The sequence below is a fragment of the Peromyscus leucopus genome, chromosome 4 (genome assembly GCF_004664715.2).
Source record: "Peromyscus leucopus breed LL Stock chromosome 4, UCI_PerLeu_2.1, whole genome shotgun sequence".
Taxonomy (NCBI): Eukaryota; Metazoa; Chordata; class Mammalia; order Rodentia; family Cricetidae; genus Peromyscus; species Peromyscus leucopus.
Window position 1 is genome coordinate 43,339,832 of NC_051066.1, and position 13,361 is coordinate 43,353,192.

The 13,361-nt window shown below is 36.5% G+C and overlaps 1 protein-coding gene and 1 long non-coding RNA gene across 6 annotated transcripts in view; one reads left to right on the forward strand and one right to left on the reverse strand.

The window, feature by feature from the left end:
* The window catches only part of LOC119087842, a 139,794-nt gene that overhangs the window by 49,328 nt on the left and 77,105 nt on the right, over positions 1–13,361 (forward strand). For all 5 annotated transcript variants that reach the window (XR_005091330.1, XR_005091327.1, XR_005091329.1 and 2 more), the window contains exon 3: positions 7,859–8,038. This is a non-coding gene — a long non-coding RNA (uncharacterized LOC119087842). The remainder of the gene's footprint in view (positions 1–7,858; positions 8,039–13,361) is intronic.
* Positions 5,294–13,361, reverse strand: part of Scn9a (sodium voltage-gated channel alpha subunit 9) — a 145,086-nt gene continuing 137,018 nt past the window's right edge. The window contains exons 25-27 of the mRNA XM_028867387.2: positions 10,995–11,099; positions 10,445–10,715; positions 5,294–8,084 (exon numbers count right to left, since the gene is read on the reverse strand). Coding sequence (XP_028723220.1) covers positions 6,892–8,084; positions 10,445–10,715; positions 10,995–11,099 — 1,569 coding nt within the window. The 3' untranslated portion in view covers positions 5,294–6,891. The remainder of the gene's footprint in view (positions 8,085–10,444; positions 10,716–10,994; positions 11,100–13,361) is intronic.

A 13,361-nucleotide genomic window follows, 5' to 3' on the forward strand; every position in this document is an offset into this window, starting at 1 on the left:
TTTTGACTATAAGCTCAGTGTTTTAATTAGGGTTTCTATTGCAATGATAAAACCCCATGAGCCAAAGCAACTTGAGAGGAAAGGATTTATTTTGGCTTATTGTGGTGCTATTGTGTTCCCCAAAATATTGTGTACCCTAATAAATTTATCTGGGGTTAGAGAACAGACAGCCACTAGATACAAAGGCTAGAAAATGGTGGCACTCACACCTTTAATCCTAGCATTCCAGAGATAGAAATCCCTCTGGATCTCTGTGAGTTCAAGGCCACATTGGAAACAGCCAAGCATGGTGACACCCGCCTTTAATCCCAGAGAGTGGTGGTAGAAAGCAGAAAGATATATAAGGTGTGAGGACCAGAAACTAGAAGCATTTGGCTGGTTAAGCATTCAGGCTTTTGAGCAGTAATTCAGCCGAGACCCATTCCGGATGAGGACTTAGAGGCCTCCAGTCTAAGGAGATAAGACCGGCTGAGGATCCAGCAAGGTGAGATAGCTGTGGCTTGTTCTCTCTCTGACCTACCAGTGTTCACCCCAATTACTGGCCTCGGGTTTGATTTTATTAATAAGAACTTTTAAGATTCCTGCTACAGCTTATAGTTTCTTGACAGAGTCCTTCACTGGGAAAAGTCAGAGTATGAACTCTCAAAGGGCAGGAACATTGGATTCAGGAGTAGAGGCAATGGAACGGTGCTGTTTACTCACTTGTTCCTCATGACTTGCTCTGCCTGCTTACAATACCCAGGACCACTAACCAAGGGGTGGCACCATCCATAATTGGCTGGTCCCTCTACATTAATCACCAATTAAGAAAATGTACTATAGACTTGCCTACAGGCCAGTCTATGGAGGCATTTTCTCAATTGAGAATTTCTCTTCTCAAATGAGTCTAGCTTGTATCAAGTTAACATAAAACTAGTTAGTATAGTTGGTATCGCAGCATGTTTCATCCAGCACTGGTTAAAACCACTGATGTCTTCTATCTCCCAGCATCCTGCATAGCACTTCTAGCATTATGAAAGCTGGCTAGTGGAGAGGAACTTTCCTTATGAGTTTGAGAATGATTATTCTATATCTAGAATCCAAATGATTTGTATCTTCAGCAGGAGGGTCTTACCATGTAGTTACAGTAGGTAAGCAAGAGCAATAACAATAGCCTGTGCCATTTTGGAGACCTCTGTGGTCTGTTTGGCCAATATGGATGATATCCCATGCCTTGTATCACAGTTTGTAAGAAATGACCCATGTCTTCTGAGAGCAACGCTGTACAGTAATGGATAGAAATTAAAGAGATATGAACAGTCATAAGAAGCCCATTACCCCACAAACCAATTTTGAAAAATGTTGAGAGTTAGTGGAACATTTTTGAAAAGAAAGAAAAGGAAGGAGCACTAAGGATCAAAGGACTAAGCAGGGATGGGGGTGATGTTCCTGTATTACAGTTATCTCAAAACTTTTATATGAGTGAGATGATACTCTCATATAAATACTTTCCATTCTCAAGTGCTGTGAAAAATCACATATTAAAAGGTTTTATTGAACACAAAAGTGGGAAAGATACTTAAAAAGATGAAGAGAATAAATCTTGGGATTCACAAACAACTACAAGGTCAACTGTAAGTAAAAGAATGTTTTCGTTAAACCAGCACATGGAAATCTAGGTTAAGTTTAAAAGTCTTTGGAAATAATTATAATTTGAATGGAGAGAATGTTGTTAATGTTAATGAGATATATTTTCTATAAATTCTATATTTTATGTTTTACTGAAGTATGAATGAGTTATAACAGTATTTTAGAGAGTTATATTTTGATAAGAGGAATATAACTTTAAAGATATTCTGCTTTGATCAGAACACAATAAAATTGAGGGCATATTAGCAAATGTTATATTTGGAACACATAGTATTTTTACTCGGTTCTTCTAGAGTTTTGATGTTCATAGGAGTCTCCCATCTTCCAGCTAGAGCCCATGCTCTACAAGACATGACAGAAGGTACTGAATTCTTTTCAAATTATCTTCCTCCAGACAGATCAATGACTTCTCTAAGTGCAACTAAAGAGCAATAGAAAATCAAGCTAAATGAAGCATGTTTGCTCTCTTGCTTGCATATAGCTATCAATTATTCATATTCTTCTGCTGTGTTCACAAGGTGCTGGCTCATCAGAATTCCCTTCTGCTTTAGCTGATGGGTAATCCCCTCCTCCCATGAGAGGGATGGCTATGGGTTCTACATCTAATTTGCTTGTGGTATAGATTTGTGTGATTTGAGCTTTTCTGTTGGAGGAGAATTCTGTCTATATCAACCAGTCATGCTAAATAGTTTATGATGTCATTCAGTGCCTATAATTTTATTTTACAGAGTGACCATGGCAAATATTATTACCATCACAGAGATCCCTAGAAATATTTTGAAATTATTTTGCATTTTAGTCTGTTATATTGAAGGTTGAAATAATAACGTAATATATCATCTATAATTTTCACTGCATATTATTTGAAGATCATTAAAAATACTGACTGCTCACAGCTAAAATAAATATAGTGATTTGTATTAATTATATAGCTAAATTTTAGAACAAATATCCACATTTTTAAAATGATCTAAACTTTTGTAAATGTCCATGTTTTCTGATCTTAACACATTGGTTCAATTTACAAATCATAAAAATATCATAAATTTGAAATATTTGTGTGTACAGCACATCACTAAATATTCATTCTTTATAGTAGAAGGCATGACATTCTTCTGGAAATATATTTATACATCCTCATGTGAATCAGAAATGTCATTACTGAGCATTTATATGGGCTGCATTGTGGTTCTGCCCAACATACACGTAACTAGGACTCTTAAAATCCTCAGTAGAACATGGAGTGCCACCCTAGTACCACTATTGAGATCAGTTCTTGATTCTGTGTTGTCAATACTAGTTTTAGTTGATTTATGGGAATTGTCTTATCCTATTCTTCTTACTATGTATGAAGTAGGACCCTCTCATATTTTCAATGAGAACCAAGGTCCACATAGGTTAATGCATTCAGGAAATCTAGAGGGTCACGGCTTGTTTGGAATCCATATATGGCTCGGACCCTGGCACTCACACTACTACTTGTCATGCATGCCCTGCAGCTTCCCAGTGTTGGTACAAGAAGAAAAATAAGCATACGTTAGTGTTGTGTGGCTAAATGTTTGCCTTTGGTCACTTCCTGTCTCAGGTTCTCCCCTATACAAACCCCCTCATGGAACTGAATGAATTACTTTGGGACTCCACACTTCTCTTCTTCAACTTTTGCATCCAGGAGTCATTATACTGAAGCTGTCCATGTTGCAAAGACAAAGAAGGGAGAGAAAAAGAAACAAAGGAAAAAATACTAACAATCATTAGGGATGCCGTGAATTTACCCCTAAAAGTACTGAGACACAAAATAAATAAGACATTTTTTTTAGTGACTTTTATTTTAGATTCTATTAACATTTTTTAAGTCTCAAGTATAACTACAATGTAATTTTTGACAAACTCAAACATTTTGAGCATTCATGTGTTTATGGATTTTGTAAACAGCATTCATATATTCATGGCTACTTATTCATTTGCTGGGAGCAATTCTTGATTGTTTTTCTCAGGAAACTAATGAAAACATATACTTAAAAACTGATGGCTCTAAACATAAGATCTAAACCAGGTCAATTACTGACCATCCTTATTTAGCTGCCCCCCTTTTCATTACTTCCATTAACAAATGGTGAATTTGCTAGTATGGACTGCTTTATTTACATATGCATTTAATTTTCACCTTATAAAACTATCAAAATTCTACAAAATCATGCTAAACATTTATGATTGCAAAATGTGACAATTTGAATTTAGAAATAGCTCATAGATTTCTTTTACTGTTTACACCATGAGAAGAGACAAAATTGTAACAAGATTCTCTTGTTTTCATCAAACTTATGTGTATGGATTTGTGTTCACATATGCTTTCTTTTATTTAATGCTAATTTATATTTTCTGGGTAGTCAGCATTCTATGCCAATAGGTAAAATAATTTCAGTGACTATGTGACTAGTAGCTTCAGTGGGATGATGTTTTATAATTAGTACAAACACTAGCCAATATGAAAAGTGGTATAAGCTTGCTTTAAGCTTTTACTAAATCTTATCCTAGTGTCAAATACCATTTTTAGGTCAGGTGGTGATGGTGCACACCATTTAATCCCAGCTTCTGGAGGCAGAAGCAGGCAGATCTCTGTGAATTCAAGGCCAGCCTGGTCTACAGAGTGAGTTCCAGGACAGCCAGGGCTACAGAGAGAAGCCCTGTCTCAAAAAAGTATAATATTTTTAATTGATACAATGTCATAAGTAGTAATTTTGAGGCTAAACATCCATGTATGTATACAACTTAATATTACACTTAAAATTATAAGTTCAGAATAAAATGTGTTCAGCATGAAGTAGAAAAAAGAGAAACTTTATAGCTGTTCTTTTTTGCAATGCTAAAAAAAGTGTGTTGAGTAAAACAGTTGCCAATATATTTTAAATTTACATTAAAATCAGCCACTGTAAAAATATTAATAGCAAATCACTGATAATCCATACCAAACATCTGCACATACTATATCCATAAAAATATTCACAATGGAGTTGTATTTTTAATGGGTGCAAAATAATGAAAAACTGATTTCATTTGTTAAATAAAACTAATTTCTTAATTGAATGTATTAAAACTTGTAACAAATGGAAGGTTTTGTGTAGCTCTCCAGTTAAGCTGTCCAAACCTATTCTACTAGCTTAAAAGATACACAGTGCTCTGTCTAGCTGAGCACTGTTGGAATCTTCCAGAGAACTTAAAAAGCAGCCCCCACCAAACTGAGTTAAATGATTAAACATAGATGTAGAGAATTGTCAGCCTTACACTTAATTTCTTAGGTCCTTTAGACAAATGTTTGCAATGAGAGTCTCCTATGAGGTGTTACACAGTGCACCACAATGGGAAAACATTCTGAGCAAGTTCTGTAAAATTATATCTTTGTTTTTATTCTTCTTATAGCTTTGTTTCTTCTCTCCACTTTTACATTTCTCATTCTCTATATATGTTTCTTCATCTCTCTAGGGATGTTTAAATTTTTCTTTTTAATTGGGCAAGAAATAGAGAATATGTATTTTGATTACTTATTACATCAATACTTTTGTGTTACTTTTGAATTTCAAAAGCAAATTGATAAAAGTACGTTTTATGCATTTACTTCAAAGTTCCCTCAGAATCTTCTAAATAAAACCTCCTTTTACTTATCTAGCTCAGCTTTTTTTCTCTGCAAAGATAATGTGTTGGAAGAATCGTTTCACCTTGTCAGAATAAAATTATGAGAGAATGTGTCGGGGCCACTTATGTCTACCAAGTGCTTTAAAAGCATAAAGTAGATTTCTAATCCTTGGTAGGGTAGCTACAGCCAGCTCTAAATGAATGTGCTTTTAAAATGATGAGCCCAGGCTATTTTGATGATCAATGCAAAATGTATTTCACATTGCAGATTAGAATATTAAGGAGGAAGCGACATCTATGTTATTTACAGCTGGAATAATAGAGGTTCAGAGGATCACTTCCACAATTAGGGAAGTTAGTGATAATCAAGCAAGCTGATGAGGCTCACTCTTTGAATGCCATTTCATTCATACTAAACACCTGGTGGACAGGTATTAAAAGCCTGGTGTTCCTTGTACCTTGGGAAGCTGCCAAATACATTAAGGATTGTATTTAAGAGATGCAGTACATACTGTGTTCCGGTCATCTGCTCAAACAAGTGCTAGGGTATCAAGTAGCTAATTGCATTTCAGGGTATATTTCATTAAAAGGAAACATTAAATTTGCTTAGAGACAAAGTATGACAAACCAACACGGCATGAGAAGATAAATGTGGCAACTGGTGTTAAGGGCTGAGTCATTAGCTTTCTTATTGGGCAAGTCGGATTGAATAAATGTGAGTAAATGGAACTTTGTAAACTAAGTTTTCTGTTAATAGTCTTCGTGTTTTTATATTGAGAAATGTGATATATATATATATATATATTTCAAATAATTTTTCAAGGTCTGTGGTTATTGTACATACAAAGTGGGACATAAGAAAAGCAGGCTAGCTGTTCTCAATGAACTTGAAGTTTGAGCTAAGCAACTGAGGTGGGAGAATCATGTGAGCACAAAATTCCAAAGATGTCCATAAATCAAGGTGAACGCTAATCTAAGTAAATGCGGGTGATTTCTTTAAATAAGTAGCCTACATATGTTTTCAATCCCATGACATTTTATAGGTACCTATAAATTGCTTTTGATGCAATGTAGGATAAGTTTGAGCACCTCAAAATAGAAACTGAACTCTATTTATGGATAAAGATTCTGACTCCCTAATAATAAGATGTTTTGACAAAATCTTCATTACTAATTCCCATTACTTTTATAAGGAATTTTATTGCACTGAATTCCATACTGTAGCTAATCCCATTTGTATTTGTGTCTGTGTGTATGGTAGCATGTCTACTTGAATTTCTATATTTAGATGGGGTACATGTTTAATTAGAATCCAGAGAAAAGATACAGAGGCAAATGAGAAAATATTCTTTCTCTATGGTTTTCCGATTTGCTGAATGATTAAATCACCCTTGATTGCAGTAATGATTATTCCCTACAGAGTTACAGTCACAGTTCTTACAGAATCATTTACCAATGCAAAAATAGCCATGTGCCAATGCTGCCCTCTGCTCGTTGGATCAAAACTAGTGACTGTGCGGCCTTTGAGAATATTTTGATAAAAAGAGTTTGGCATAGACCTCCGTAAAGGAGTCTTATTAACACCAGTGAGTCACCTTCACAGGCTGTAAACAGTAGAGCAAACCTGAAGCTCTATTCCCCGCTTTCTTTCCCATCCTTCCCCTTGTCTTCCTTTTCTGTTTTGTCTGTTTCATATTTCTCTTGATCTGGCTTTGTGACACTGTCATACGAAGGTGGAGAGACGGCAGAGGCGGTTGCGTCTGTCTTTTCTGGACTTGAGTTCTCGTTAACATTATCAAAAACTATATCTTCTTTATTGGGCAAGTCGTCATCCCTGTCTCCATCTTTTATGTATATACTTGATATATTTTTGACGTTTTGCCGAAGGCGGTACCTTCTGTAAGCACGCTGAATGATAGTAGCAGATACATCCTCTTGTTTTCGTTTTAGTGTGGTTGTAATAGGTTCATAGGACACTTTGGAAGGATTTGCAGACATAAACCTTTCTTCCATTTGTGAACGAAGAGAATCCATCTCTCCGCCCTCACCCAAAACCCGCTTTGTAAAAGCAAATAAGATGTCCAGGCAGTGGATGCGGTCTCCGCTCACCATGGGCAGATCCATGGCAATGAGCTGGACTTTGTTGGGCTTCGCGATGAGAAGGGGAGGATCCAGGGCAGCCGCAAAGTCAGAGAGCTTGCAGAACTCTATGAACTGAGTGGCATCAGGGTCGAACTTCTCCCAGACCTCATAGAACATCTCAAAGTCGTCCTCACTCAGGGGTTCAGTGCTTTCTTCAGTGGCGACGCTGAAGTTCTCCAGGATGACGGCGATGTACATGTTGACCACAACCAGGAAGGATATGATGATGTAGCTGACAAAGTAGAAAATCCCCACAGACGGGTTCCCACAGTCTCCTTCCACGGGACTTCCTGGATGAATTTTTTTTGGGTCACAGTCAGGAGGTGCACTGTTGAGGATGGGAGCCAGCAGTCCGTCCCAGCCTGCAGAGGTGGTGATTTGAAACAGGCAGATCATGCTGTTGCCAAAGGTCTCAAAGTTGAACATGTCATTAATTCCGGCTTCCTTTTTAACATAGGCAAAGTTGGACATCCCAAAGATGGCATAGATGAACATGACCAGGAAAAGCAGGAGGCCGATGTTGAACAGCGCAGGAAGGGACATCATTAGAGCAAAAAGCAGCGTGCGGATCCCCTTGGCTCCTTTGATCAGGCGTAGGATTCGGCCAATCCTGGCCAAGCGGATGACTCGGAACAGGGTAGGGGACACAAAGTACTTTTCTATCATCTCGGCCAGAAACATTCCTATGTGGGGGTGGGGGCGGGGAGAAAGGAAATGTTTAGATATCCATGTGGCACAATATCATTAATCTAAATCGCTTCATCTGCCATCTTACAAATTCAGAATTGCTGTTCTATCTTGAATTCAATATTTTAGCAAATAACTACTTGTAACATTTTTTCCAAATTAACTAAATTTATGGACACATTCCTCTTTATTTTTTGTCTGTAAAATGTTTTTCATTCTCTTGAGACTAAAGTTGTGTCGTGCACTGAAAGAATTACCTATGCTCATGCTCCAAAGTCTATTTCCAGGACTCAAGATGGAGCTCAGAGCTACAGCCATCCATAAACTAGATCCTACTAATAAGAAACAAGAGGGAAAAAAAAGGGGGGGGAATAATAAAATATATATTTTTTTAAATTTCACGAATTTTCTTTTTTTTTAAAGATCGGGTCTGACCATGTAAACCTTGCCCTTGGCTAGACTGGAAATTGATATGTAGAGGAGGCTGGCCTGAAACTCAGAATTCTGCCTGCCTGGGCCTCCCCGGTGCTGTGATTACAGGTGTGCTGATCCACGTTTTTATACTATCCTTTGACTTTTATGACTATGAAACTGAGTAAATTACTAATTGTATATTAAAGTCTAGTGTTTCGTTTCTGGGAATCCTTCAAATTTTAATTTTTAAGCACGGTTGCAGCTATTATCACAGCTGTGTTTTCAGTCTGTAACTACCACCATATGAAACGTTTCACTGATAATTTTATGGAAATTACAAATTAATTTCATAAAACTAGTCACTGGGGCCGGAGCGGTGGCTCAGAGGTTAAGGGCGCTTGCTTCTCTTGCAGAGGACGTGAGTTTGGTTCCCAGCACCAATACCTGGTGGCTCACAACTGCCTGTAACTTCAGCTCGAGAGGGTCTGAAACCCTCTTCTGTCTTATGTGGGTACCCACACACACATGACATACGCTCACCCAGATACACACCCATATTAGTAAAAATAAATGAAGGTCTTCAGAAAGTCCTAATCTCAATGACAACCTTTGTAACCAAGCATAAGATAAGCCTTCAAATATTTCAGCCTTTTTTGCCCTTTACTTTTTTCACAGAAGTCTTATACAATATACAGTAAATTTGTTACTAGATTTTTAATCTTTTTTTATTATAATTTTGAATTAAAAATTTGTCCAATAAATTTTCTATTTTTGGTTAACATTTAAAAAAATTACCAATGTTAGTTAAGTGCAATTTATAATTTGACTTTTCTGAACTCCAATTGATTTTAAAAAGTTTTGAGTTAAAAAAAATGTTTTGTGACTGTCTGACTAGGTAGCCTACGATGGTCTGGAACTCCATGTCCTCCTGGGAAAGCCTTTTCAATGATTGGATTGCAGATAATATACATGGCCACAGCCAACTCTTTCACTTTAGAAGTCTTGTGATATGATGAGGATAAGGATAAATTACTCCTAGGTTTTAATGCATGCACCTCCTTGTTTGTTTGTTTGTTTTTTAAATTTAAATCCCCTGGTTAGCATTTCTAAAACTATGTGATAGAAGGATGTTCTTTTACTGTCCTGACTGAACGGGAAACTTTCCATCATTATATTTCACAGCGCCACTATCGCATCACTACCTGAGTTTTAATGTGCTTTTGGTTTATCACATCCAGTGACAATATTATTTAAAAACTGATTTTAAGTCATTTGGCATTCTTTATTGTGGTTTGGGATTATACAACCTTTAGCTCTTATGGTCCTGTTTGATCAGCTATGCGTTTAATTTCACAATTTCTTCTATGGAGAAATTTCAATGCTAAGAATAAGATATAACTTTAAAACATTAGTGTGTGGAGACAGAGAGCAGGACAGAGATGACAGTGAAAGCGGGAGGTCTATAAAATCTGTGTTACGAAGACACCAGCTGCAAGCTGAGAAATTACTGAATGTTAGTTATAGACTGGCCACGTCTTAAGAGATGAAAATGGCAGTTTTTGACATTTTAAGTTCAGGATGAATTTAACAGCCAACAATATGCTGGTATTCATGAACCTGCTAAAACTAGAATTACTAGTGCATCCTTCATTAGCTTCCAGGACACATCTATAGACAGATGTCCATTCAAAGGCTCCTAGAGGCAAACCTGGGGACTAACCTCAACATGAATTCTTTCTGACAGACCCAACATATAGCTTTCAGGGCTTGGGCTTGAACTCGGGAATTCTGACTTGAAAGAATTTGCTTTCTTTCTAAATCTCCTCCCTTCTTTCATGCTAATTATTCACTTGAAAGCAAAACAGATCTCAAGCATGCAGACACCTCTCTGAGCAGAGCAGACTTTATCCACAAAGAAAATGTGATTAATAAGCGGCCTTACCTACAATGGAGAGGATCACTACCACAAAATCAAAAATGTTCCATCCCACAGTGAAGTAGTAATGTCTGAGGGAGATCAGCTTCAGCACGCACTCCCCAGTGAACAGGATAATGAAGACCACGTTGATCCAATACAAAACATCTGTCATGTAATCACTTTGCCCTTCTTTTTCTACCATCATGGTTACCATGTTGAGGCAAATAAGCACCATGATGGTGATATCAAAGGCTTGATTTGTCACTAAGTCAAATATACATCCTTGGAATTTGTTCTGCAAAATAAACCCAAAATGATTTAGAATGTAGAATAAAATTCCCAAATATTATCTGCATATTAAACTATACAAAGGATCTGGAAGGAGTTGGGGGAGGGAAAAAAACATGATCAAAATTTAATGTACAAAAAATATATAAATTTTATAGAATGAGTAAAAATACATCACAAATGTAAAATAATTAGGAAATGAACAGTTAGGAGGATATTGCACACACACACACACACACACACACACACACACACACACACACACACACACACACTGCATATTTACCCCTGGCCTGGGAATTGGTTTTTGTGGTTTCTTGGATCCCAGCTTCTTCATTGCATTGTAGTATTTCTTCTGTTCTTCTGTCATAAAGATGTCTTGACCTCCAAGGTAAAGGAATAAAAGAGAAACCCAGTTAAAACCAGAATCAGTATGCAGTTCTTTCTTCTGATTCATAAAAGGGTCAAATATTTAAATATAGAGATGAAATTCACTTTGTTATGTACCTAGGAGCTATACATAAGATGCCTAAAAAGTATATCTGTATATAAATACGGTCATAATGTAATTCACATATGTAGAATATACACATTACATATAATAATGACTAGCTTGATTACCGTTCGATATACTAATCTGTGCTATTTTAGCCTGTTTGCTTAGGTATTATTTTCTCTGCTAGTTTTATTACTAGAAAATATTTCTGCTAAATTACAGGTAGATTAGGAAGACTCAAAAATGTCTTTCATGCTTTTGCTGATATTTAGGACTCTAATAAGGAGCAGAGTTCTACAACAACAAATAATATAGTATTAATTTTCTATTAATTTACATTTATTTCCCCCATGTCGCCATTTGGTTAATGGAGAAGAGAATTAACAGACAATGCTAGAAATGCATGCACAGTTCTTTACCAATGTCAGCATCGTGTGTGTGTGTACTTCAAATTTTATACCTTCATCTTACTTGTATAACACATCTATGAAGCACAAATGATTCTCTTTATGTTTCGGCTTTTGTCTCATACAAAAATGAGATACAATATCTCATTATGCATGTTAATATTTTAAAAATCTAAGAAAATATGACATCTGAAACATTTGGGGCTCCACAATTTTGAATGGAAGATGTTTTAGTGTAGTTGCTGTTCACCTTCTTCCTAAGGATGTGTTATTAAAAAAGGGTTGTAGCTGGGCGTTGGTGCACGCCTTAATCCACACTCAGGAGCAGACAGTGATTCCTGTGAGTTCGAGGCAGCTGGCTAAAGTGAGCTCAGGAAAGCGCAAAGTACACAGAGAAATGTCTCGAAAAAAAATAAATAAATAAATAAATAAATAAATAAATAAATAAATAAATAAATAGATAAAATAAATAAAAAAGGGTTGTCTTTACTTAGAATTCATATATAGGTGCCCACATCTGTACTCAGCATCTGTTTCTTCTTAGTTTTCATTCCATAACTTGAACTTATTCATAACTTACCTACTCACCTTCAGTTGTATGCTTATGACTAACTATAGAAATTGAAATGTTACAGGAACTTTTTTTATTTTTTCCTTTTTCAAATTTATTTTTTATTAAGGATTTTTTTATTGATTTTACATACCAATCACAGATCCCCCCTCTTCCCTCCTCCGCCCCTCCTTCCTTGCCCCCCAGCCCATACCCCAATTCCTACTCCAACAAGAGAGAGTACTAACAGAGATGATGGATTGTTGAGAGAAGTGGTAAAATGGGAGTATGTATTTAAAGGGTTGGACAGAGTCATAAACTGAAATTAAAATATTTATATTTAAAGTATTTAAGAGTCTACATTGAGTCCTGGATAACCTATGGGATTTGAACCACACTGGCCTCGTCTTGTGCTTGTGGTAGTGAATTTTGTGCACTACTAACATGCCAGTGCATGCACACATGTATCTATAGATGCCAAGCTGAAACCTGAAACAATTTTCTCTGTTAATCCTACTCATAATTTTCCAAGAGTATCTTTTCCTGTATGTGGTACCAGAACCATAGTAACTCAGCTAATTGTTAAGAAACCAAAGACACAGATTCTATTCTCTTGCAGTCTGCAACAGCCATGTAGGCATTCTTTGATAAAATGTCTCAGTTGAGTATGCATCCTATTATCTATGGTCATGGTGGGCTATTTTGGATGTTCTAAGAGCAGCTCAGGTGACAGATTAAACAGGGTCTGTACTAACTTGAGTTTTTCCTGTCACAAGGAACTTTTATGAAAGCCCAGTTTCATAATCTGTGGCTGAAAGGAACTCTGGGTCTTGGTTTATAATGAAGCTACTCTCTAGGGTCAGACTATCCAAATGTCGCATAACCTCTCTAATAAGTTAACTAGAGTTCATCCCTCTAGATTACATACATGAGGCATCTTATCCAGTATCTGACATAAAGGAATCCCAATAATGTCAGTGTCGTGCTTTCATGTTTTTCCTTACTTGATATGCCCAATGACATAACAGCTCCTGCTGAACAATATTTAATTAATAAGGATTTTCAAATTTGCTTCCCCAAAGCTACAAACATCACGCATATTTTTTATTTCTACCTTCAAATCTCAATTCCATATTAACTGGGTGAGTTGCTGTTCATCTTGAATTGCTACCTCCTTTATTAGAGCTAGACACAGACTTG